Source organism: Pseudochaenichthys georgianus, chromosome 21 (assembly GCF_902827115.2).
Source record: "Pseudochaenichthys georgianus chromosome 21, fPseGeo1.2, whole genome shotgun sequence".
NCBI lineage: Eukaryota > Metazoa > Chordata > Actinopteri > Perciformes > Channichthyidae > Pseudochaenichthys > Pseudochaenichthys georgianus.
Genome location: NC_047523.1, coordinates 14,003,853 through 14,030,900, shown reverse-complemented (window position 1 = coordinate 14,030,900; position 27,048 = coordinate 14,003,853). Strand labels below are relative to the sequence as shown.

The window sequence follows — 27,048 nt, the reverse complement described above, 5'->3', positions numbered from 1 at the left end:
TACAGCATGATTTTCACACTTTGGAAGAATTAACACAGAGATCAGAGGATTGGGTGTCAATCATTGTTTTGGCAGTTTGGCTTTGGTTGCATGGTAGAGTGGAAAGCAAGGCAAAGCGTTCTGCAGCTTGAAATACAAATACAGCACTGATCAGAAAAACAAAGGCATGATGGGAAATGATGGGAACATGCTGGCAGAGAGATTTGAGACTTTTTTTATAGATTCAAATGTGCTTTATAAAATTGGATATGAAATGGTCTTAATAAAGTCTAACTGGGATTTCTTGGGCATAATTTGCAACCGAGTCTGATCCAGCACAAGCCCTGTGAAACTATTAAAATTAACACCTAATAAAAGTTGCTGGACATTTTTCGGCAGGCTGTCAAAAAAGTGATCCCCATTCCATAGATGGCAACAGCTGCAGCTCATAAAATGGAAACGATACCTTACAACATGATTGAAGTCCAATATTAAAGTGATAACATGTTTTGGAAAGACAGGGAAGCTACTAGTAACTGAAAGTAACACACACACACGCACACACACACACACACACACACACACACAGTATTGTATTGTTTTTTATTCAACAACTTGAAGTTTTCTATCTTACTTTAAACGTGTAGCCTTCCCTTATCACTGTGGGAGCGTCATTGCATGTACAATTTCGTCATACACAAAGTAGAGAGTGGCTCTCTGGAATCTAAAAGCCCACACACACTAACCCACTGACACAGGCAAAAGGGCAGACACACGCACACTTACACTTTTCCCCTATCTCCCGTTATTTCTCTGTTCCGGTGCTTTCCTGTCCAGTTATTAACATTTCAGCTGTATCAATTATAGATGGGCGAATTTCCCCACTCAGATGTACCGAAATCATTCAGACATTTCTTTGTTGGAATTGAAGCATCAATATTTCACCGGCTGGCTGTTTGTTGAAAGGCTGCTCTGTTTCGCTTTACTCTCGCGCTGTGCTGTGGAAATAAAAAGCACACGCCTCTGTCTCCCTGTCCTCGTCATCTTTCCGTTTTACTCTGCAGTTCTAACCCTGGGATCAGTTTTATTAGATGCTTTCTCTCTCTTTCTGTCTGCCCCTCTATTTCCTTCTCCCCCTCCCCATCCCCTACTCCCCTTGGCCTTCTTTCCTCTTTCTCTTTGAATTGCTTACATCCATTTAAAGTCCAGTATTTTCCCTGGAGGAGAGAATCTGGTCTGTTTAGAAACAACAGCCTCTGATTTATTTATCAGCCTATGCACATCAAAAAGTGTGTATTTGTGGATGTTCTATATCGTACGACTTCGGGTACATGTCTTAATATATTCCTAGTTTCACTTCCAGTAACGACATTTACATTCATTGTTAAACCATGCCAGTAAGAGTGTGGTATGTGCAGAGGTGGAGGCAATACCCCAAGCCTAATGGGCTAGTTATTTACAAGTGTCCTAAAGCACAGTGCTATTTAAGTCTGCAGGCGAATGTGTGTGTGTGTGTGTGTGTGTGTGTGTGTGTGTGTGTGTGTGTGTGTGTGTGTGTGTGTGTGTGTGTGTGTGTGTGTGTGTGTGTGTGTGTGTGTGTGTGTGTGTGTGTGTGTGTGTGTGTGTGTGTGTGTGTGTGTGTGTGTGTGTGTGTGTGTGTGTGTGTGCAGGGGTAGGCTGAAATTGAGCTGTTGGGTTCAGAGGGCAAAGAGGCCAAGGGGAAGAAGCAAAGGGTGCGTGTGTGTGTCTGCGGGGGGCAGACGTACGTGGTCCCCGAGTGATTGTCAGCAACAACCCTGACACACACACGCACGCACGCACACACACACACACACACACACACACACACACACACACACACACACACACACACAAACCAGTGTCTCCGGCTCCATGTCTGGACGTCAAATGGCGTCTCATTTGCCCACTTATTCTCTTTTTCTTTACCTCTTAGTCGTATAGTCAACCAATTGGTAGCTTCGGTCTAAGTCGACTCAGACTTATTTAGTAAATTAGTCATTCTTTATGCTTGGTCATGCTCATTGACTTATTTCCAAAATACTTTCTGAGCATCTCGTAAACACAAGATTTGAAGTGGTTCGTCTATTATCCCTGTTTATTATCTGATGAGTATTTAGTTAATCAAGGACAACCCTAGTAACATGTATTCTCAAATCATGAGATTAAGATTTAGATATGTTTACTCCAGCTGTGATAAACAGAAAACGGCATCTACCCTCACGTCATGTAGAGGAGAATAAACACAAACACACACTGTTTAAGACAAAGGACTCGTCTGTGTCTGGAGACAAAGGCTACATTATAAGCATTCAATATGGTTCCTCTGTCTATTTGTTTATCACATAAAAAAACTCATGATACAGTTGCATCTGTCCCTCGTAAAAACATCCATCAACAAACACTCGCACACTGCACGCTTTGGACGGACAAGGGTTGTTTTATTATGTCAGTGCCTTGAAGCAATCGAATCTCTTATTGTCCTGATTGCAATTTAAAATGGTAATCTGTAATCCATAACGCATCACATCATGTGGAGCCCTCTGCTGTCTGTGCAGGAGAGATCGATGGAGAGGTGGTCGGACAGAGAGAGATGATTTCATTAGGATTCATATTCTGTAGTGCCACGAGACATCCGGAGGGGGGTGAGAGGGATGAAAAGAAAACTTGTGCCCCCTGCTAACATCAGTTTAGCCGTGGCCAATCATGACTCACCATGACTTCCCATTTCCCTTCACATGACAGGCACCATGGTTCCACATTAGTCTGTCACTGGTGGCAGGTTTCAGTTATCACCCAACAGCTGCAGCTGAAGCGTTTAAAGACGTGTAGATCCAGGCCACATGATGGACTTACACACAGGCAGGACAGAGGAGACTGTGTGGGGATGCAGCTCACGAGTGCAAACGTACAGCTGCAGTTACAGTTGATAAAAGCCCCAAGAAGGCAACATAAATGTGAAGAACTTTATGTTTGGTGTAACTTGTACCATGTAGTGTCATCTTTCTGGCAGAAATATGTTACCGTGGACATATAGGATTCAGGATAGACAAACAAGGCCAAATATAAGCTTCTTCTGAATGTTCTACAGTGACATCACCAGGATATATTTGAAAAGTTGTGATATATTCAACTTGCCAAATGCAATGGCGACTGCCTACTTGTCATTGGGATCCATTGACAAAAGAGAAGTGCGCTCAGAAGAAGATGTTATGTGGACACGGGACTTTAGCCTAGAACCTTTTTAGTTCTGAAAATAGAGAGATTAGTGTACACACTGTAAAGTCTTAAACAACTCCTTTCTGCAGTTATTTCCACCCATTTCATTTCATTTCAAACCTTTATTTACCCAGGGGCATCCCATTGAGATCATTGATCTCTTTTTCAAGGGAGACCTGCTCAAGTAGGTTCCACATGAAACATAAAAACATAAACAGAACAACAAAAGGACATCATACAGCGTCATTACAGGGATTTACAATTTACATAACTATCCACATGAACAGGTACCAACAGCTTCCGATTGAGTAGCATCCAACCGAGCTTTAAAAACATTTAGTGGCACCAGATTGTTCAGTTTCCATTTCATTTGCAGACTATTCCAAGACAGAGGAGCTGCGCATCTAAAAGCTGTCTTCCCTAAGACAGTCCTAGCAGTTGGCACATTTAATAAAACCACAGCGTTCGATCTCAGGCAGTAGCCACTTACAATTCTCCGTGAGATCAGGGAGCAGATATAAGATGGAAGTTTCCCTAGCATGGCTTTGTATATGAAAATGTACCAGTGACTGAGCCTCCGTACAGTTAGTGAAAGCAAACCAGCCCTTGCATACAGGGTACAGTGATGGGTTAATGCTTTACAGTTTGTCACACATCTCAGTGACTGTGATACGCAGCATCTAACTTGACCAGGCAATTGGCAGGTGCATTCATATAGACCAGATCCCCATAGTCCAGCACAGGTACAAAGGTCACAGTGACTAGCCTTTTCCTGGCCTCAAGCGAGAAACAGGACTTGTTCCTGAAAAAGAAACCTAGCCTAACCCTCAGCTCTTTAAGCAGGTTATTGACATGAAGTTTAAAAGTGAGACAATCATCAAGCCAGATACCAAGGTATTTGTAACAGCTAACCACTTCAAGTTTTATTCCTTGCGTAGTTACTGTACAAGGAACTATCACTTTTCTATCACTTTCACTTCAAGCAGCAGCTTGAAGTAATAGTTTGATATTTGCTTTCTTGCCAAGAGTACGGTGAGGAGATTGATACCACTCTCATATCTGTACATTAAATATGAAGCCACAGCCAGGATATTGGTTGGCTAAGTTTAGCATATAGACTAGAAACAGGTTGCCTGGCAGCCTCACCGTGACGACTTGTCTCTTGAAAGTCACCGTGACCCGGCCAAGAAACAGTCCGACACATAACTTGCACTAAAGGTACAACTTGTCAGCTTTACTTAGCTGTACAGCTGCTGGTGGATTGCGACTTGTATTTTCTTAGGACAGGACAGAGCAAGCCTAGCCATTTCCTCCAGCCTTTGTGCTAAGCTAAGCTAACTGCTAGTGGCTCCAGGTTCACATTTACTGTACAGACTTGAGAACGAAATCAATCTTTTCCTCTAACTCTTGGCAACAAGGCGTATTAACAAATGTCAAACTATTGCTTTAACCTTTCAAATGACTCTTAGACATCACCGTTTTAAACCCAGGTGTTTACACAGCAACAAGTCCAGTCCTCTTAGATTTATTATACTTCTTTTGAGTTTGTAAAAACTGTATTTGAGAGAAAAGCCACTTCATTTACATGTTTTTCTTTTTAATCGTAGAGGAGAGAAAGCATCTCTCTTTATTTATGAATATTTATGATGCAAATTCATCTTGTCCACGATGCAACTGCCAAGAAGATAAGGTCAAAGAACTGCTATTGAATCTTTCCCTCTGTAACGTACAGTCGCCTTTTGCAGCAGCGCTCGGTTGTCTGCTTCACATTTTCCTCTTAGCTCGCTGCCCTGCTCTCTCTCAGAAAGCAAGATCTCTATTTGGAGTGTTTGGAAAAGGACACACACACACACACACACACACACACACACACACACACAACACACACACACACACACACACACACACACACACACACACCACACACACACACACACACACACACACACACACACACACACACACACACACACACACACACACACACACACACACACACACACACACACAGCTGCTTAGGGAAAAGTGCAGCGTCAGGGTCCGCTGAGGGCAGGCTCAAATCATCCTGACAGCTACCTCCTCTCCTCTTTCCTCCTGGCTCTCTCTCCCTCTCCTCCTCCCTCCATTCATCTCACCCTTCCTCACCTCTCCGACCCCCCCGCCCCCTCACCACTACCCAATGGGGCCCATCTATCATTTTTCACCTGCTCCTCTGTCCCACCTCTTCTCTTCTGCATTCTAATGTCTCCTCTCTCCTCCTTCCCTTCCCTCCTTAGCACCTCCTCTCCTCCATCCTTCTGCATAGTGCCAGTCTTTTATAGGCCAGATCATTATTCAACATCGTATATGAGAAAACAGAGGCGGAGAACCAAATGCCACACTCTCTGTCTCTCTTCCTCTTCTATTTGCTCACCCCCCTGCCTCCCACTGCATATATTCTCCTCTCTTTATCATTTATAAACCTTTCTTCGCTCAGCCTATATCTGTCTTCATCCTCTTTCATCCTGCTGCCTCTGTCTGTCCATCACTTAAATCCCTTTTATATATGTCTGTCTCTCATTCTCCCCCTTCTCCAGTCTTCCTTTACCTCACATCACTCCCAAGTCAGATACGTCTGTAGTATTGATATAAAGAGAGCAGACACACGTGTACAGTGTAAGACTCGAACAAACTCGAACAAAGTAAGAGCACATTAAGCAGACAGCCACGTAGGCAGTTTCACGGAGATGTGGCCTCCACAATAAGTGTGGAGCAAAGCAGTGAGTTAAGAAGTGATTTATATGACAGAGAAGCTGCAGTCAACGATAATGGTTTTACTAATGATTTAGACCTTGTCTTTGTACTCTGCCTCGATCAATCATTTCACTTTTGTGTCCTCAACTCATTTATTCTCATCACTTATCTTCTCTTGATGCTACAAGTTAACATCAAATAATTCATCATCTGCATATTTAAACATACAAAAAACTTGTAATAAAGTATTCATTGCCTCATTATTTACTAGAGAATTGACATGATCTGCTTTTTTTTACCCATTTTAATTGTATTTTCCTACAAAAGGTATAGAATTGTACTAAATATATCTTCAAAGCTTGTTTTCTATCAAATGTTCAGATTTATGTTCTGGAAATGTATGCTAATTATATCTAGTAAGATAAATACTGATGTGCGTATTTAAACATTTTCAGAAAACCATGAACTAATGTTCTCAGTGTAATAATCAACTGGAAACCAACTCTTTGAAGATGAACCTCGTAAAACAGACTCTACATTCTGCCTTGGTATACACATCTAGTTTTATTTGATCATATGCGCACATGTAGACACACCTTCCTGCGATGCGGACGTCCTGGGGACTTGATCGAAAGTAGACCAATAGGTAAAGTGATGTGATGTGACACTAGCCTCAGGGCAGAGGGGGGAAGAGGAGAGATGAAGAGACCATATGCCACAGAGAGGAAGACAGCAGACAGCATTTGGTGTTACAGTGGATGTACGGTTACCAGCTGTGGGCATTTAGCAGCTGCCTGCATGTTTGAATTAGCATCACAGCAACTCTACCAGCAGGAGAGCCATGTGTCCAGACAAGCATCCTGACTCAAAGCTGCAAGACAATGTTATTAGAACGCTACAGAGAGAGCAGGGGACAGAACACCTTGGGGGGCTGCAGTGCATTCCAACACAGTTTAGGTTGATGATAAATCAAATATCCTACAGTTGTAATCGATCCAGGATGAATCACTTATTGGCCAGCTATGATACTTTTCAGTGATGATTTCATTTAAAGGGCCTATTATGCTCATTCTCAGGTTAATAATAGTATGTTGTGCCTCTACGGCAGGGGTCTCAAACTCAAGGCCCGGGGGCCAATCCCGGCCCGCGACTTCATTTTATGTGGCCCCGCTTGCAACGAATATAATACGTTTATTATACGGTTACATGCCACTTTACATGAGCAGGTTGCCTTTTAGTAAGTTATCATTCAGGTTGCCCATAAACTACATGTCCCACAATGCATCTCGTTTTGTGACATGCCCACTGAAGAGACTTGCAATTATTTTCCCTGGACTTCTGCTTTCAGACGTAGTTAATAACTAAGTTATTATCCTATCCAATAATAATCTAATTCAGAGGCAATCATGTAATATATATATATATTATATTATATTTATATAGTTACAACCGGCCCTTTGAGTGCAACCTTTATGCAAATGTGGCCCGCGATGAAATTGAGTTTGACACCCCTGCTCTACGGTGACATGTTTACATGCTCAAAGGTCTGCTCTGATTGGTTAGCTGTCTGGCTCTGTTGTGATTGGCCAACACAATATGGTAAGTTGGTGTTAAGACATGTGTTAAGACATGTCAGTATGTAAACAAAAGAAGTCCAATGGAGGCGTTTCAGGCAGGTTTTGGCCTTTGCAGACCACTTACATGCACAACAACCTATATAAAACACTACAGGAAAGGGAAGCCCCCAAAACGCATAATGAGGTCTCTTTAGAAAAGGCAAGCATCCAAACAAATAAAATGTAGCCTACCTAATCCACCATTTGTACCTACAAATGTTAATATTCACTTCTCGCTTATGCTCAGAATGTTACGTTCACTGTCTTTGAGATTGAATAGCTTTGACTGGTCAGCAGCAAAGGACTGCTTGGCTTTCCTCCACTATGTGGTTGATAGTTTAGTCAGGCAGGTACTTCTTTGTATTCTTTTAATTTAACAGCAGCGATAAAGCAGTAGTGATGTGAAGCTTTAATCAACCTGAGGTGCAGTTTGTCTCTCCGAAATCGCCTTCAGAGTGCATGAACGTCAGAGACTCCCACACTATTGGAAGTTAGAAGAAGCATACTCTGCTGCTTTCCCCCTGTAATCAACACCTCGTTTATCAAGAGACCTGGGATTGATCCTAAACCACTCCTTCAGTCACAACTTCCTGTATATCAGACTCTCAATATTTTATTTGAAAAGTTTGCAGTATATTCAGATTTCTGACACTTAATATGATCAATGTTTTGCTTGTCTATGTATGGTCTCCTCCTACAGACTGTCAACCTACACGTTTGGATAGGCTTTGATCTTTTATTTTCATGCCACAAAATGCAGTGGGGCAATGCATTCTTAGATTGCTATCAGAAAGTAAACAATCTTTGCTTTTCCGGAAGAAGGTCCGAAATATCAAGATTTTTAAGCTCTAGAATGTGATTTTGGGAAAATCCACTGCGCCTCACACAGACACACACACACACACACACACACACACACACACACACACACACACACACACACACACACACACACACACACACACACACACACACACACACACACACACACACACACACACACACACACACACACACACACACACACACCACACACTCTCTCAGGTAATGATGATAATATCAGTAGTCGCTCCCTGAGGCCCTGAAGGTCTGCCTGATCAGACCTGTGTGTGTGTGTGTGTGTGTGTGTGTGTGTGTGTGTGTGTGCGCGCGCGTGCGTGTGTGCGCGTGCGTGTGTGTGCGCGTGTGCGCGTGTGTATGTGTCTTTGAAGGACTGACCCTGATCAATGTGTGTTAAAGCCATAATGAGGAATCGATTGGTTGTCCTGGAGACTCCTGCCGGACACACATGCCCTCACTCACTCACACATACACACACACACACACACACACACACACACACACACACACACACACACACACACACACACACACACACACACACACACACACACACACACAGTCCATCTGTCTGCAGTGATAGGCCTATTACTTGATAACAGTGAAGTCAGTCATCCTCCTCACTCTCTATTAACGGCTTGGAGGCAGACTGACTGTGATACTACACACACGCAGGGTGAGTGTGTGTATCATATCCAAAAAGCACACCTCACACCAAATTAAAACCCAGCATTGCAGGGCACCCACTGTCTTATCCCTAGGTCCATTAAAACAAAGAAAACAAAATAAGACTATAATTCACTTACTGTGGATCACATTGACTCCTAATGACAATGAGTGCATTCGTGCAAACCAATCCAGAGCTGAGAGAAAAGCGATAATGGCTGCATGGATTCCTCATTCTTAATTCAGGAGTAAATATGCAAGAGGCTTTCCTAGCTTGGATATGTCTGTGTTTTTTAATATGGTATAATGCTTGCGTTGGGTCTGAAGTCTTCGTCTCCAGAGATGTTTGTAGTATATTGGAGAAAAATAAGTAGTAGGAAGTGAGTGAAGTAAGAGTCCTCCGTAGCAGCTGCTAAACTACAGCCTGTCATGGCTTATGGGAATTGTCAGTGCTGCTGCAAGTTTCTTTGGACAGTCAGAGAGCTTGGCTGAATTAACCACCTCCATATTTGTTTTTCACTTTACATAGAGGCTGACTTTCAATCCGACCCCCACACACTCTGGAGTCACAATCACAGCTGAATGAGGCTCCCTTCTTTCGGGTGCAGGGTGTAAATTACCCTCTCCCAGGCAGAAACAGGAACTGTCCTAGTAACGCTTTCACATCAACGTATCTCGGACACAAAATTATAAATAATAACTCTGATAAAACTCCCCAGTTAGTTTAGTTTCTTGTTCTGTTTCATATCGGATGTTTATGAATTGCTTGATTTTTGCTACAGTCGGTCTTCTGCTTTCTTGGGTGTAGGGGTAGGTTTGTAATTGAGCCAGAGCCTTAAAAATACAATTTTCACTTCCCTATAAACCAACCTTAAAATAAATGGTAGGGTTAAGCTAGAATTGGATTATGTCATTCGCATGAATTCAGGAGGAAAATTGCGTGTATGCATTTTTATATCTAATAAACTGTTTCAGTTATTTTCCCCCCAATACTTGATTTGTGACATGCACTTCTCAGCTAAATGTGCAAAAGCAGAATAATAAGGTGATATTGGAAATGTCATTGCTTTTTGTAATGAAATATGATACCCAGTAATTGTCTGTTTGCACATGAATTTGAAATTAGAGTTGGCCTTTCAATTTCATAATTAATCTAATGTTCTTGCTGAGCAGAGTCAAATAGATTTAATTTAGTTTCAAATGTAGTTTAGACTTTTCCTTTGTTTGTGCACAAACATGATGAGCACAACAACACATAAGAAAACGTTGGCCAAATAATACAATTTATGACAGTTATGTTTAAACAAGGTTTAATCTCTTGGTTATATTGTGAAGACATTGACACATACAGTACTACTACAAGTCTGGCCTGCTTTCAGCTCCTCTGTGTGTGTGTGTGTGTGTGTGTGTGTGTGTGTGTGTGTGTGTGTGTGTGTGTGTGTGTGTGTGTGTGTGTGTGTGTGTGTGTGTGTTGTGTGTGTGTGTGTGTGTGTGTGTGTGTTGTGTGTGTGTGTGTGTGTGTGTGTGTGTGTGTGTGTGTGTGTGTGTGTGTGTGTGTGTGTGTGTGTGTGTGTGTGTGTGTGTGTGTGCAGACGCTCTGTCTACAGCTAAAGGCACCCCTGATGTTTGAAGAACATGTGCAGGTGTAAGAACTCCCGACCCGAAGAGAGAGGGGGGAACGTGTGAAAGCCAATTAAGACCCAGGCAGAGGGGAGGGGGGGGGGCATCTGTGTCCAAACCTTGTTCTTGGTTCACGTCAGACAAGCTGTGGAGAGCTTTCCCGTTCAACACCAACTCCCCCCAAAACACACACACACACACACACACACACACCACACACACACACACACACACACACACACACACACACACACACACACACACACACACACACACACACACACACACACACACACACATGACTCTCAAGCAACAGTTGTTTTAATTAGCTTCAAAGGAATATTTGTGTACCAGTTATTCACCCTGTGTTACCTTAAATGTAGTGAGGGAAACGTTCCCACATGCCTCCAACAAGGAGGACCACAAACACAGATAAGATAAGTGAAGTAAATGTGAGCGACAATAGCAACAACATATCAAAGCACTGTTGGAAACTCTCACACTAGACGTGCCTTATAATCCAAGTCACATTGGTCTGTTTTCATGCTCGCTACTTCCCAATCTGATGACTTGTAGCCCCATTACCTTCAATTCATTAAGACCTTTCCTCCAGTTTTAGATTCCACATGGAGGAAAAACTAAGATGTCTTAACACAAGGTAAAAAAGGATGAGTAGTTGATACACCAAAGATAATTTTGGGGCCTGAAGTAGTCCTTTATTTGAACTTCCACAATCTGTTTAACAATCCATCATTATCTGTGCTTCATTTTGGAAGCAACATGTGTTCTCCATGTTAGCAAGGAAAAACAACTATACATTGCTGTCTTCAAGGGAATTTCAGGAAAAGGGTGGGAGAAACAAATGATTGTCTTTCCCTACGGCAAGTCTCCAAAAGAGTGAGAGAGGAGGATGATGGGATTCAACAGTTTGTTAGAAGCCGTGTTCCTCCTACACAGAGACACGTTGGAGGAAACCTCAAACCCTTCTATAGATTCTGCTGGGTGCATGGCCACAGGCTCTCAGTGTGTGAGTGCACCAGTGTGTTTATTTGTGAGGCAGAAAGTGTGTGTGTTTGTGCAGGCCTCCCGCATATGTGTGTGTGCATGCTGACTTAGAAGTATGTCTGTCAGGCAGGAGGCACACCTGTCTCTGTCTGTCTGAGGGGAGGAGCTGGCAGGGTGGATGCAGTGTCATGTTCTCTCCGGCTACGTCCACACTGTCCCAGCTGAATGAGAAATATTTTTCTTTTCAAATTTCCCACACCCTAAAAGAGAGGTTTTGTAATCAGCCTGCAGTGGATAGATCTGAAAAAAACCTTCATTGTTTATATAGTTTCGTGTGGTTGTGGAAAACTGAGCTTTCGATCCCTTGGCTTTTTCTCCCAGTTCCACTAGATTTAGGCTTTTATACACAATCTACTCCAACACAGAAAAGGAAACAAATGGGACAAAGAAGTGGCCATTTTTCCATTGTTCATCTTTAAAGGGGCTCTAATATGCTAATTTCAGGTTTCATAATTGTACTGTGTGCCTCTACTGAGACATGTTTGCATGCTTTAATGTTAATATTTGTGCTGCAGCACCTCTTTTCACCCTCTGTCTGAAACTAGAGCCCAGTCTGCTCTGATTGGTCAGCTGGCCGGCTCTGTTGTGATTGGTCAACCGTTTAGAGATGTCCCGCCCCTTAACCTAACATAGAAAATGTGTTGGAGCGCTAGCCAATACAAGCATGAGTGTTACATTGTGATGTCACTATGTTGCAGAAGTAAACAAAGGATTCCTATGGAGGCGTTTCAGGCACCACACGAGTGTGTGGGAGAGAAACTAGACTAGACTTTGCAGACCATTTACATGCACATAAACCTATATGATAAACACTACAGGAAAGGGAAAACCCCAATCGAGCACAAAGGCCGCGTTGTGAGATCAACCAGAAAATGTTAGTCTATCTATCGATCTATTTCACCTCCATCCTCCCTCTCAGCGTTGATAATAAAGGGTTGTTTCAAATTCAAATATTCATACATTCTAATATCCTCTCTCCCCCATCTATCTCTGCATCCTCTGCCTCGCCCACACATTGGCGCTTGGCCGCTGCCTGACAGCAGACAGAAAGGCTTTAGAGGAAAAGGAGACCGAGAGAAAGGAATCATTCAAGGAATGATGGATAAAAGACAAAAATTCAAACAATAGAGAAAGAGCAAGGCAGGAAGAAGTAGAAAAAGAGATCTTGTCAGGGAGGGAGTAGCCGTTAAACAAAGTTGTCGTTTCACAAAAGAGGAGGAAGAAACTGTGGCAGGGACGAGGCGTTCTCTTGGGGAAATATGACAGGAACTGTGACACGTACACACGCTTGTAGCATCGCACACACAGATGCACACACACATGCTCGCTGTGCTGCGAGAGCTTGCGTCATAACTGTAGTGTTAGTTCCACGCAACACAGACACAAAGCATGATGGGAGTGTGGGAGGTGTAGGACCCTCATTATGTCAGGAGCTTATCCACCTGACAAAAACACACACTAACTGCTTGCACATACACACTCTTTTGTGAGTTCAATCTGCTCCAATTGTCTGGTCTGTTTGTGTCTTTGTGTTACAAGACAAGAGGCAATAAGACAAATGCGTACACACACACACACAACACACACACGATTGATATGTCTGTTAGCTAGAGCATGTGTACATTTTGTGTCTAGTTCAGTGTCTTTGTGTGTGTACAAGTATTACTCTAATCGCTATTCAAACAGCCACACTAAAGGTACAATGGGTAGGATTTGACGGTTGCGATCTGTAAACACGGATCCCCTCCGGTTTTACCATGGTTACGTTTCTCACCAGGGTGAAAGCTGCCTTTTGGATGATTGCTCACAATCTAGCACCCGGTCAGGAATACAGGCAGAGGCAGGGTCCCATGCAGATACAGGCATCATCTTGACCCTTTTAGGAGGGGGGCTTTATTATGGAACTATTGATATTGTACTGCTGCAATTCTATTGACACAAATCTAGTCCCTAAAAACAACTGACTTGGTTTTTAGTTCTAGTTAAGGGTTGGGCATGGATTGTAAAAAATAGTGAAAAGCTTATCACCCCTTTTATATCAATGTATCTTTGATATGAAGAAAACAACACGATTGAGATGGAAGTCATTTAACTCGGAGTCAAAGGAATTTCTGTCCAGGAATCTATTTCAGAGTCGGCAGGTGTGTCCTTGGTCTCCAGACACTGAGGAAGTGATGTGTCTGCTGAGTCCCCCTATCACACAAGCTGTGAGATATTACTAACGAAAGAAGAACCAGGAAAGTGACCTAAATACACTGGGAAATGTGGAAAATGTGAATTTCTGCGAGAACTGAAGGCCCCCGGCTGAGTTACAAACATTATTGAATTAGACCTGGGAAAAGATGTAAACGAGAGTCATTTGTTCCAGATTAATCCATTGCTAGCATCAAAGGCTGCAGGGTGCATCTGCAGTTCAAAAAGCTCTCACACTCTCACTTTGACCCCATAGTGTAACAACAAGCAAAAGACACATTTTCTTTCTTCATATCAATTTCATTTTACAAAATGCTTCTTTAGAAGGCATACCATTGCCTTTATTCAGAATAGCATGAATCTTGTAATTCACAGAATAACAAGAAACTCAGAATGAGTTAAATGTGTGAGATAGGATTAATGTGTTCATAGCATTTCTAAAGTGCATCACACATCTAAGCCAGATGAAAGGGAGTACGTCATTCTAAATGTGCGCTCTCCTTTTGTTTGTAATCAAATCTATAACATGGTGATGAATCCGGTATCAGTTGGAGTGTATAATCACTCTATTACCGCGCAGTTATTTGTTCTATTTTTCTTCATGCAGGTGGTGCGTTTCCTCCTCCACCATCTGTGAACTGTCAATGTCTTTTGCTGCATTCACAGGAATTGTAATGACGCCTCGGTTGATGGTAACGGTGCTTTCAGAAGTCCCTCTAACCACTGATAGATGCAAACAATTTGCTCGGAGCTTCCGTTACGTAGCCGAATCCCATGTGAAGAAAAAACGAATGAAGAAAAAAAGAAAATCTAATAATATCAGAGAGAAAGCAGTTTGAAAGGATTCAACCATTTCCTGTTCCTTAAATCAAAGTACGTTTACCCCCCCCCCACAGAACACCTAATTAGGACATTTATTAAATGTCTGTACATCAAGAACGTACAGTAGATATCAAGCATACACTGTAGGTTGATAATACCCCTGTGGTAGTGCATGTACTCTTGGAGGAGGTTGATGTATTAAATCCCCCCCAAAAATAATTTGATGCGAATATACCTGAATGTTTCTTGTTTTTGTTTATCTTTACGGTTTATTGCACTTATTGTCATCCGCTTTAGATAAAAGCATCTGCTAAATGTAATCTAATCTAATGATATGTGTTGGTCCTCTGCAGGTATGACTATGTAGAGATCCACGATGGGAACTCAGAGACCGCTGACCTTCTGGGGAAGCACTGCAGCAACATCGCTCCTGCACCAATCATATCGTCTGGTGCCTCACTCCACATCAAGTTCGTATCCGACTACGCCCACCAAGGGGCGGGCTTCTCGCTGCGCTACGAAATATTCAAAACCGGTAAGTGGTTGCTTCTGTTATGTACTTCTGCCATTTGGCTTTTTAGCTATCTTTATGTTTATAAAAGAGGAGGAAGGCCATGGACAATTATTTTAAAATGTGAAGAAGATCTGGATCACAGGTTTAAATTGCAAATTATTTTTCACTTTTATTAAAATTGCTAGAGAGGGCATTTAGCCTTGACAGGCAGATCTTCACACCCCCAGTGCCCTTCTTTATTTATTTTATATTTTTTCAAATAACATTACTTTTTACAGACAGTATTTTGTCTGGCAGAAGCAGGGTTGCATAGAATGCAAATGGGTTGATTTGTAGAAAAATCCCAAATGAACTGAGAAGATAAATACTGTACTATTTATCCTCAGAAATGAATGTCGAATCACGAGTTCATGTGAACGTTTTGGACCTTGATAATTCACTATATCATTGAATAAGGCGCAAACAGATTAGCAGTTCGTCTGCAGAAAATTGACATTCATTTCCCAATTGTATTACATAGTGTAGACAGATAGTAGAGAGTTCACAGAACATATGGAGAAAGAAACTGGGGATAATGGCCAGACTCAAACAGTGAGCGTTGTGATTACACCCTAGGACTCCAGGGGGCCCCTGGATGTGACATACTTTTTCCTGATAAAGCGATTCTCTACCTAAAGCCTATATTTTGAGAATCCAAGACCCTCAAGAGGCACATTATCCATGTAAACGACCCTCACACATGAACAGACTTCACAAAAGTGAACTGGAGTTTGGTAGCATTTCACCTTTACAAATAGGCTATTAGCAACTGTATTACAAGCTACTCATAGAGGACTCAACATGCTTCATCAGGTGACCAAGTCTTGTTTATCTCCTCGGTGTCATGGGAGACAGAGACGAGAGACATGGCAGAGGACCCTTGAGAGCCCTTTAGACTGTCCAGGCGAGACATCCTTCCCCTTCATGGCACTTTGTGTGTGTGTGTACATGTGTGTGTGCCTGATGGCTCCCCTTCACGCTGCCATGGGTCAGCCAAAGCGAGACCAATTGAGATCAAGGGCGAGTGAGACAGAGGGGCGCATAGTGTCGGCCCCACAGCCATCTTGTCCCGTTCCCCCTGAAAGCATTCCACACATGCCCGCTTAATTGAGTCCTGAGCCATGTTCCCCAGAGACACCCCCCCACACACACACACACACATATATGCACAGAGGGATGAGGTTACTAACACAACACGTGCGCTTGCCGGTGTTTCTCACTCGCTGGCACCAGCCTTTTGGGAGTTCTTGTGTGTGTGTTTTTTGCCAGACAGAGTCCACCAGATAGACTTAAAAACAACAAGGGTGTCAGTGTTCACACCCTAGCACCCTTGGGAGATAAAGAGAGATTCAAACAGAGGGAGATTTGTGAACTATAAAAATCGATTTTGTACAAATTACATTTTAAGCATCAAACACTATTACGCATCGTTTCATGCGAACCATTTAGAAATTGAGAGTTGCTTTAATACGAACATAAGTTAGTTATTCATCGTAAACATCGGCTCACAATTTCAGTACAAGAAAAAACAAACAGGTATGACCGTTATTTAAGGGAACCATGTTAAAAGGGTTGGGATTAGGGTTTGTAACTGGTTGGATTTGTTAAGGTTAGGTAAATCAAGGTTAGGGGTTAGGGTGATAGGATTTACTTTGCCTTTCATAATTGTTACAAATCTTTGTTAAAAATGACATCTGTTTTATGAAATGTGACAATTTCAAAGTCAAGGTTTGGGTAGGTTTAAATAACGATCATGGGTTCAAATAAGTACTTGGTTTAAGTTCATAGAACAAGAGTGGTTATTGTTGAAAGAAAGCCACATTGACACTCGGTATGAAACCCCTTAAACCAACAGCGGCTGGGCAATATGTGGAGGCTGTTGCACTTGAGTGTAAACAGATGTTGTTGAGTGGCATTGGCAGAAACAACCTATTCTGATTTGTGGTTTGGACGGACTTCGTTTGGAGGGATAAACCACATGCAAAAAACCTTTCTGTTTGGAATGACGTCTGCTTTGATTGATAAATATGCATTAGCATACTGGACTTCTTTAGTCTCTGTTTGTGTAACTTTGTGTGAGTGTGTGTATTTATGTGTCTAGTTTTCTCTGGCAGTAATAATGAAGCCATTTGGAACATTCAAGCTGTTGCCATACTGCTAGCAAGATCTTGTTATCCTGGAAGGTGCCGCAGAACGTCTGGTTACGTGGGTGACTAGATTTATTTTGTGTGTCTGTTATACTGACTGTATAGCCTCATGGTGAACCGTCAAATATGTGTCTGTCTGTGCTACCCTTGCACATTCGGTTCCGTTCAACCGACTGCAAAAGATAATTGAAAAGTCTGTCTTTTGTATTTCCAAGGCATTCACCTGATAGCATATATACTGTCACTACTAGAAGCAGAACATGGGGGGAAATAAGGATAGAGGCACTGTGTAATTAAATGTATTTTTTTGTCTTTATTACATAATCGCTGGTCTTTGGTTTTTATTTTTGTATATTAAATTAAGTCTAGAAAATACACTTTGGAGTTTAAACACATGTGAGTTTAATCATTTATTAATTACTTGAATCACTTTTTTGGGACTCACTCGCCATTTTACTTTATAATCTCTGTTACTTGAAGCATTTTCTATTATTTAGTGAGATTACCTTTTTAGCGACAGCTAAGTGACAGCATTCTCCGTGGGTCATGACTTGTTTAAATTGGTGTTATAATTATGAAACCAAGCTGCTTTAAAAAATAAAAAGTATAGTATATATGTCAGTATAGTTAGTATATATTCTAGTAACCATTTTCTAGTGTTGATAATGGTTTTGCATGTTTCCTTTCTAATCCATCATCCCCTTGTCACTGCGACAATCCCACAATCCCTTACTGTAGCTGGGGTCTGTGTTTTAGAGTAGTGAGAATGTGTGTGCGTGTATGTTTGGGGGATTGTCCCCCAAATTATTGGACCCTTCAAAGATTAACAGTCTGATGAGTTTGAAAACAGGAAGACATACATGAACAGAAACGCATATCTAACCTAGAAACATGTAGAAAAACAAGAAAAGCAAGCATGTGTTAGGGCTAACCCTGACCCTACAGTTACATTTACACAACATACAGACGTTCACATACAGTAGACAGATTATGAATATGGACCTATTACATATTGCACTGATAAACCCTAACCCTAGTATGCCAACATACACTTGAACAAAGACGTGCGCAAACACTGTAACAAACTTAACCAACATTAAGTGCTTTAACAAACACCAAGACCACTTGAACACAAAAACACAAATACACATGCCACACTTGTTTTTGTTTACAGCTCTCTTGTTGTGCTCTATGCAAACTGTAGTAAAATGAAAGCCAATAGGAACACAGCAACCCGGAATGTGGCGACCAATCACCATTCACTGTCTAGGCAGTGTGCCCCCAGCTGTTATTGTGACCCAGAACTCTCCAGACACACACACACACACACACACACACACACACACACACACACACACACACACACACACACACACACACACACACACACACACACACACACACACACACACACACACACACACACACACACACACACACACACACACACACACACACACACACACACACACACACACACACACACACACACACACAAATGCAGGGCAGCTTGCATGTCTGCACGCACATTTTAACTCACTCACCCACATACACACTATTTGTATCAACTAGTTGGACATTTCATTGGCTTACATCCATTTGCTGGTCACTTACCTTAGCCTTAATGTTAACCCCTAACCTCTACCAGAAGCGTTAAGAAATAAGGTTATGATTTGCCCAAACCTCTACCAAAAAAACTAATCATAACCTTATTTTGTAACACTTTTACCTTATGGAGACTAGCTTTGGACCTTAATAAGAAGCCAAACGGCTTAGTTCAACTGTGTGAACAGCTTTCTGTGAGTCAGACACACACACACACACACACACACACACACACACACACACACACACACACACACACACACACACACACACACACACACACACACACACACACACACACACACACACACACACACACACACACACACACACACACACACACACACACACACCTCAGGGGGTATAATGTGGAAGCTATCGTGACAGTCCTTCCAATAACTGCTGTTGTTTACTTTCTACCAAATACCTTTAGGCACTTCCTCTCTGCCTCTGTCCGACTACCCATCTAGCCAGTTTATTACACCATCCAACCAATCAGATTGCTCCCTCATTCTTCTTCTGGCTTTCATTGGGGAAAGTGGATCCAGATCTGACCCAGTGTGGAGAGAAAAGGAGCTCTGTGGTAGGGCTAATTAAACAAACAGCAGAGGTGTAATTTCAACAGATGAGGTACACCTATGTTCATTTCCTTGGGCTGAAGTGAAGCAAATTATGCAAGGCAAGGCAAGGCAAGGTAAGGCAAGGCAAGGCAAGTGTATTTGTTTAGCACTTTTCAACGTAAGGCTTTTCAAAGTGCTTTACAAAGATGAAAAACATAAAGAGCATTAGTAAATAGTGCAGAGGAAACAAATGCGTTGAAATATATTTTAATCAAGCAGTGCCTTTGCCTAAATGTATCTTTTACATTTTTACACTGCCACTTACTGAGAGAGGATTTTAAAAATGGGAATTATGGGATATATAGCATGCTTAGCGCTTTAGCTCAGCGCGTTAGCTCAGCGCGTTAGCTTAGCGCTTTAGCTCAGCGCGTTAGCTCAGCGCGTTAGCTTAGCGCTTTAGCTCAGCGCGTTAGCTTAGCGCTTTAGCTCAGCGCGTTAGCTTAGCGCTTTAGCTCAGCGCGTAAGCTTAGTGCTTAGTGCTGCTTGTCTCTGAACAAGATAGTTACTCAAAAAGTAATTTATTTCATATTATCAACATCAGACAAATAATGCAGAGCCATACATGAAAGAGAAGCACTTCTGTGTTTTAGTGACAGCAGAAACAAAATGAAATGCCAACGGCACAAACAGGACACAGACAAACTTCATGTGTTCATTTCTGTTGAAAAATACGTATTGATGTGGGTTGGTGTTTTAGGTGATTAGAACAAAACAGGCAGTCTTTAGAGTTATGGCAGACTCGAGCGCGATCAAATCAAGAATACATATTTCCCTGATTTACTGGTAGTACAGTAATGCTGGGTTGTAGGAGCTTTTAGCAAATTGCATTGGAATAGCTAAAGGGGTGGTTTCCTTGCGAGAGTTGGATTTCATATGTCAGCGTTAATTTGGTTGAAACGTTTAGTGTGGGGGGAAATCCCTGCTGTGATTCAGTGACAGAGGCTGAAATATAATGTCAGGGCAGTTTCAGCACCACAAACCTGCAACTTAAATGAAACTGAGGTGGAATCTAACCATATGTATAGAAAACCCAAGCTGTGGTTTGGAGCTGTGTGTGGGCCTGCGGTGTGTGTGTCTCTCTGTGTGTTTGCGTTGGAGAGAAGGAGGGCATAATTATGGGTTTGATCCAACTAATAGCCCATTGGCATGAACGACAGTTTAAACAAAAGTATATGTCTGCATGCCAGCTTACCACGCACACACACACATGCACACACACACACACACACACACACACACACACACACACACACACACACACACACACACACACACACACACACACACACACACACACACACACACACACACACACACTGACAGATTTGTCTCCCCAAGATCACTGAGCTATAAGCACCAGAGCTAGATCTACCCGGCAACACACACCACACACACACACACACACACACACACACACACACACACACACACACACACACACACACACACACACACACACACACACACACACACACACACACACACACACACACACACACACACACACACACACACACACACACACACACTTCCTCTATCCTTACCCCATAGTGAAACACGTGTTTCTTTCACAGTCATCCAATTCAAACAGATGGGAAGTGAGGAGAAAAGAATAGGAAATTAGACAGTGGGAGGGAAGGGAGTGATGGAGCTGTGGAAGATGAAAAGATACATGGGACTATGGTAAAAAAAAAAAGAACAGCAGGAGAGAAGACAGTTGGAAAGATCAGTAAAAAGAAGAGAAGTGCGATAAACCATTTTCTAAGGAAAGGAGAAATGAATTAGGAGAGCAGTTGAACAGGACAAAAGTCATAGAAATCAGAAATATGTACAGGGGAGACAACATGCTGGTTGGAATAGTTTAAACATACTGTATTTCAAATACATTCCTTTTTTGCGTTTCAGTTTACTTTAAAAATAGAAACACGGAGGGACAAGGTGGAGACAGACGTGTGAGAGAATCTGGGGAAGGGTACAGACTGAGAAGGAAAGGAGGGCACAAGTGTTTTGGTGATGTTCATGAACATGAAGTAATGAGAAGGGAATACAATTGCTGCCGGCAACGGAACTGGTCAGGCGTCCACTACACACTCACACACACACGTGCTCTTACTCACGCAGACCGGCGCTATCCAGCGACTGACTCTGCAGGGGGGCCAGACGCAAGGGGATCCCAGTGAGAGACAGTGTGTGCCCGCGTGCAAGTGTGTGTTTGCTTGTATATGAGATCATTGCACGAGGGGTCACAACAACACGCAAAGGAGGCTAGGAAGTGGGACAGACAAACAGACACACGGGGTGGATCAAGACAGACAGACGGATGCACTATAAATACATTGGTTGCCGTGGAAAATGGACAATCACATACATGTTTGATAGGCATTCATATGGATTAGCAAGCAAAGCAACATGGGCAGGCTTTTTTTTAAATGTATTTCAACTTCTGTAAAATGTAACACCACATTATATTGGCCATGTTACAGATGCCGGTGGAGGGTCAGTGAAATTCCGGAACAAACGTAAACTGATTGAAAATGAAAATAGAAGAGGAAGGGTGGAGACAGGAAAATAACAACGTCAATATTCCTGGCTACACCTAGAAAAGTTTGTTTTCATCATGAAAGTGCAGGGCCTAACGCACACACTCTGCTTGTGTTTTCGTCCGGTTTAGCAATATAGTTTCCATGGAGATTTCCAGCAAAACTAGCCGTTTTTAGCTCTAGACCAATTTCAATATTGACAGCACTCAAAGCCCAACACACACAAGTGAGAAGAAGACACTTTTTGTTCCAGGTATGAACACAACATGGGAGTAACATCGTCATAGACCCTCGAGACAGACACACAATGGGGCTAAAACATGTCTGATGCAGACTTATTGTTACACCTAACTGTACATAGACACGCACACACACGTTTAAATGCACTTTGCATGCCAGAGTACACACTCTCTCTCTTAATGTGCTCTTAGACACTTTCTCTTCACGAACTCATGCAAGCACGCCAGCACAATAGCTGACAGTCGAACAGACTGGAGAGAAATGGGTTACCATAAGAGGCTGAGACAGAGAGTGTGTGTGTCCGGGTCCTTGGTCATACATGGCTGGGTAGACTGGAATAATGGTCCAGTTGCTGTGACCACATCCACTCCATAGCATGTGTGTGTGAGTATTAATAGAGAGGGTATTACAGTTATTCAGAATGGAAGAGCTCCAGATTACCCCCAGATCACTGTGTGTGTGTGTGTGTGTGTGTGTGTGTGTGTGTGTGTGTGTGTGTGTGTGTGTGTGTGTGTGTGTGTGTGTGTGTGTGTGTGTGTGTGTGTGTGTGTGTGTGTGTGTGTGTGTGTGTGTGTGTGTGTGTGTGTGTGTGTGTGTGTGTGTGTGTGTGTGTGTGTGTGTGTGTGTGTGTGTGTCTGGACCACCCAACCATGACACTATCAACAGATTACATCTATCTGTCTCTTCTGTTTACATCTTTATCATATCTTCATTACGTTGTTGCTCTGTCTCCCTAAGCTCCAGTGTTCTTCTTCTCTAGTGTTCTTCTTGTCTTTATTCAGGACAGCTAAAGCTCAATCTCTGACCAAGTAAAGAGTGTAGACTGGTGGCTAGAGAGGTGTTTACCTCTTGGGCACTACAAAGGTGCCCTTGAGCAAGGCACCAAATCCGTAACGGTTCAGTCATATGTTGCAGTGACCTATCAATCTGATCTCTCAACATTATGCATGTGCCTTTTGTTGATCAAGAAATGAACAAAAACAACATAATGAAACCATACATTTTCAGGAAATAAACAAACATTACATTATTAGTATGTCCTGCTGTTTTAATTAACTATTTATTAATACGCAAATATCAATGTTTCTTTAGAGTTAATGTTGCCCCTGCATTTCCCCCGGGAACCTGTCGAGTTAGGGTTAGGGTCAGCATGTTGCTGATGTACACTCAAGACACACAAGTAGATGCACATGTTTGCTACCGACACCCACACTTGGTCTTTCAACCACTTAGTCCTCTATAGCAGGGGTTCCCAAACTGTTCAGCCCGCGACCCCCAACATAACAGTGCCAGAGACTGGCAACCCCTGTCAACGGGGTTAACTTCTTCTTCAAATGTATGTACTTTTTTTTAGCTGGTAAACCTGAATCAATTCGTGTTCCATTAATCGTGCCTCCTAGTTGACCATTGTGAAGTCCTTGAGTGACATTTCTATCAGCAAGATTCACGTCTACACGTAGGCGGCGCGTGAGGCTCAGGTTTGGGAAGGCTAAATCACTTTTTTTTACCTGACGCTGCCCGCCTCCGGCGTCTATAGAAAAGAGTTCAACTCAGTGAAAGCACCGCCTGCTGAAAGATCAGAGCTCAGTGTGCGGAGTTTAAATCTATCAAGTCATATTACAGGATAAAGGAAATACAGTTTAAACTGCAGAGAAGACGCCGACGTGTCGCACTTATCATTCATATCATCGATCATATAATATCATAGCCTATATTATCTCCTTATCTGAGTCAGCTGAGCCGTATCTGGCCGTGCAACACTCAGTGTCACATACTGTATGCAGAAGTATTATTTTAAGCAACACATTAGGTTGACGAAACACTCAACTCAAATGTAATTAAAGTCAGATCCACTCGTGTCTTAGACGGGGCAGTGATATCATAAAACTGTTACGCTTTCAAACACTCTGTAGTTTATTTTATTTGTAACCAGTTGTTCTGTATTCACCTTGCAGGTGGCTTGTATCCTGGATTATTATGTTTAAGTCATGGATGACTAATATTAGACAAATATGAACTTTAAAGTTCATATTTGTCTAATATTAGTTTACTTTTCATTAATGAAGTATGACGCTGCGCTGTCAGTACACTTGTCCCTGTTTGTGATTGGTCAAATGTTGCTAACCCCACCCCTTTCACGTGAACGCGCTCTCAGCTGGTGAGAGAAGCCCTGGCTTGATTTACCGACTTGATATTAACCAGCGTCGAGATCTCGTTTGTTAGGGTTAGTGAAGATAACTCAAACATATCCAGGGTTTGAACTGGCTTCGTAGTACAGGGCACAGGTGGCTGCATAGCAGTGCTAATGTCAAAGACACAAACATTATATTTTTATTTTACCAGGATGCAGTGACACAAATATTTGGGAAAGCTTAGCCTTCCCTAGCCTACAGCACCCGCCGCCCCTGCGTCTACATTAAAACTACTGTTTCAAGTTCAGCAAAACCCAACTGGGCTCTAAATACATCCTGTTCTTTGTTTAATGTACATGATGTGGATTCAGAGTAAAGCCAGACTTCTTTTTGGTCAATAAAGCGGGATAGCTATACTGGGAGTCATAACATTGTGAGGCAGTTTGAAAACAAAACAGCACCTCTGAGCATCTTCTCACAATGATTTCATTTCAAACTACAGTTATTTTTTATTTTCTGCTCAATATGTCTCTAAATATATTTGATGTCTGTGTGTTCTTCCCAGGTTCAGACTGTTCCCGTAACTTCACCAGTCCCACGGGTCTCATTGAGTCCCCAGGCTTCCCTGACAAATACCCCCACAACCTTGAGTGCTCCTTCATCATCATTGTCCCTCCCAGCATGGATGTGACCCTCACCTTCCTCACTTTTGACCTGGAGAACGACCCCCTGCCGGGTGGAGAGGGAGAGTGCAAGTACGACTGGCTGGAAGTGTGGGACGGGCTCCCAGGAGGTGAGAAAGTGGTCAACTTGATGTTATTATGGGTCGTATTAGACCAGGGGTGTCCACAGAGGGCCACATACAGAAACATATTTGAAGGGCTGGGCCACTCACTGGAGGTCAGGTTTATTGCCTCATACGTGAAGTTATAAGTTAGCAAAATCAATCAAATGTAAGTCAATGATGCTTGATTCAAAAGCCTACATGACAGCTTTCCATAGGGTTTCATTTATTTTGTTAGCAGCTCATTCCTTAAAACAGAAGCATTAGATTGCTTATCATGAGAGGACATAGGAAGGGTATAATTCAAGGTTGTTATGTAAATAACTTATTGGGCTTTTTTCTTATCAACTTAAAAACTTAGAACACATTTTCAACTTGAATTGACTGAAAGTGGGCTTATTAACGCATGAACACTACTGTGTAATATATTTTTACAATAAAAGACAAGCTCCAGTTTCATGTGTGGGCCGCATTCCATTATACTTTTTGAATTTGCTGAGGACCGATTCAAAATGGCCCGCATTTAGTTTGGACACCCCTGTATTAGACAGTGGTGGCCATTCTTGATGTTGAGGATCTTTTTTTAGAGGTGTTAAACAAAGATTCAACCATTTCTGGAGGCAAAACATAGAGCAAAGTTAAAATGTTGCCAATTCTGCCCTGCCTACATCATTATTGACTGCAACTATTTTAGTGGCTATGCGTTGGTAGATGAAAGCCAAGCTTACAGGCAGGATAGGATGTTGGCACCTTCTGTGGAGAAACAACATAGCGTTTCATGGGGGAAATAAAATAGGTGTTGCTGAGAGGAGGGAGAAAAGAGGGGAGGTGAGAGGAGGAACGGTAGAGGGCTCGGATATTTCTGTTTTAGCTGCTGGAAGGAATGGAAGAGTTTAGAAACTCTGAAGTGCAACGATCTTGGATCTGGTTTCAAGAGATGGAAGAGGTAGAAAGAAAAATAAGGGCAAGGAAAGGTTCCTCCACTGCTGGGTGGACTGGAACAAAGGAAGGAAAAAGTAGATATGAATACATGAAGGCCAGAAGACCTCTGGTCCGCCTTCAAGAAGAAAGAACTGAGATCTGTAGCAGAAGTTGAAAGATGCAGTCATTCAAAGAAAAAATGAAAAGGCACTTCTAGCTTGATTGTTGTGAGTGCAATAAACCACTAACGTGAAGTGAGCACAAACAAGGATATGAAGTGTTTGTGGTTGGTATTTGTTTAGGACCGTTTTTGCCTGTAAGCTACAAATAATAAAAATGAAATCCTCCAAATAAAATCTCATTTATTCAACCAGAATTACATACAAACATGGGTTATTTGTTTATTTACAGAAATCATCTTGGTGGATTTGAGATTCTCTTCTCTTTGTCTTCTCTTTTCTCTGTCCGTGCCACCATCAAGAAAATAGTTATTGCCGGTATTTGCTCAAGAACCCTATTTCAAATATCCACCCGCTCCGACAGGGTAGTACAAAAATCAATAGCGCTGATCGATTGGAGGCTATTTTCTTCCTCTTCCTCCTCCACAAGGCTCCTGGTGTGTGTACAGTATCTGTGTCTGTGTGTGAGAGGAGTCAGGGAGTAGCAGGATGAAACTACTATTTGTGCTCCCACCCCACACACACTCACACCCCAGGGCTTTAAATCATATTCATC

At 42.3% G+C, this 27,048-nt stretch overlaps 1 protein-coding gene across 4 annotated transcripts in view; it reads left to right on the top strand.

Annotated features, from left to right (window-relative positions):
• LOC117467131 (neuropilin-2-like) overlaps window positions 1-27,048 on the top strand; it is a 105,985-nt gene that overhangs the window by 17,118 nt on the left and 61,819 nt on the right. For all 4 annotated transcript variants that reach the window (XM_034110752.2, XM_034110750.2, XM_034110753.2 and 1 more), the window contains exons 3-4: window positions 15,125-15,306; window positions 25,174-25,401. In XM_034110752.2, coding sequence (XP_033966643.1) covers window positions 15,125-15,306; window positions 25,174-25,401 — 410 coding nt within the window. The remainder of the gene's footprint in view (window positions 1-15,124; window positions 15,307-25,173; window positions 25,402-27,048) is intronic.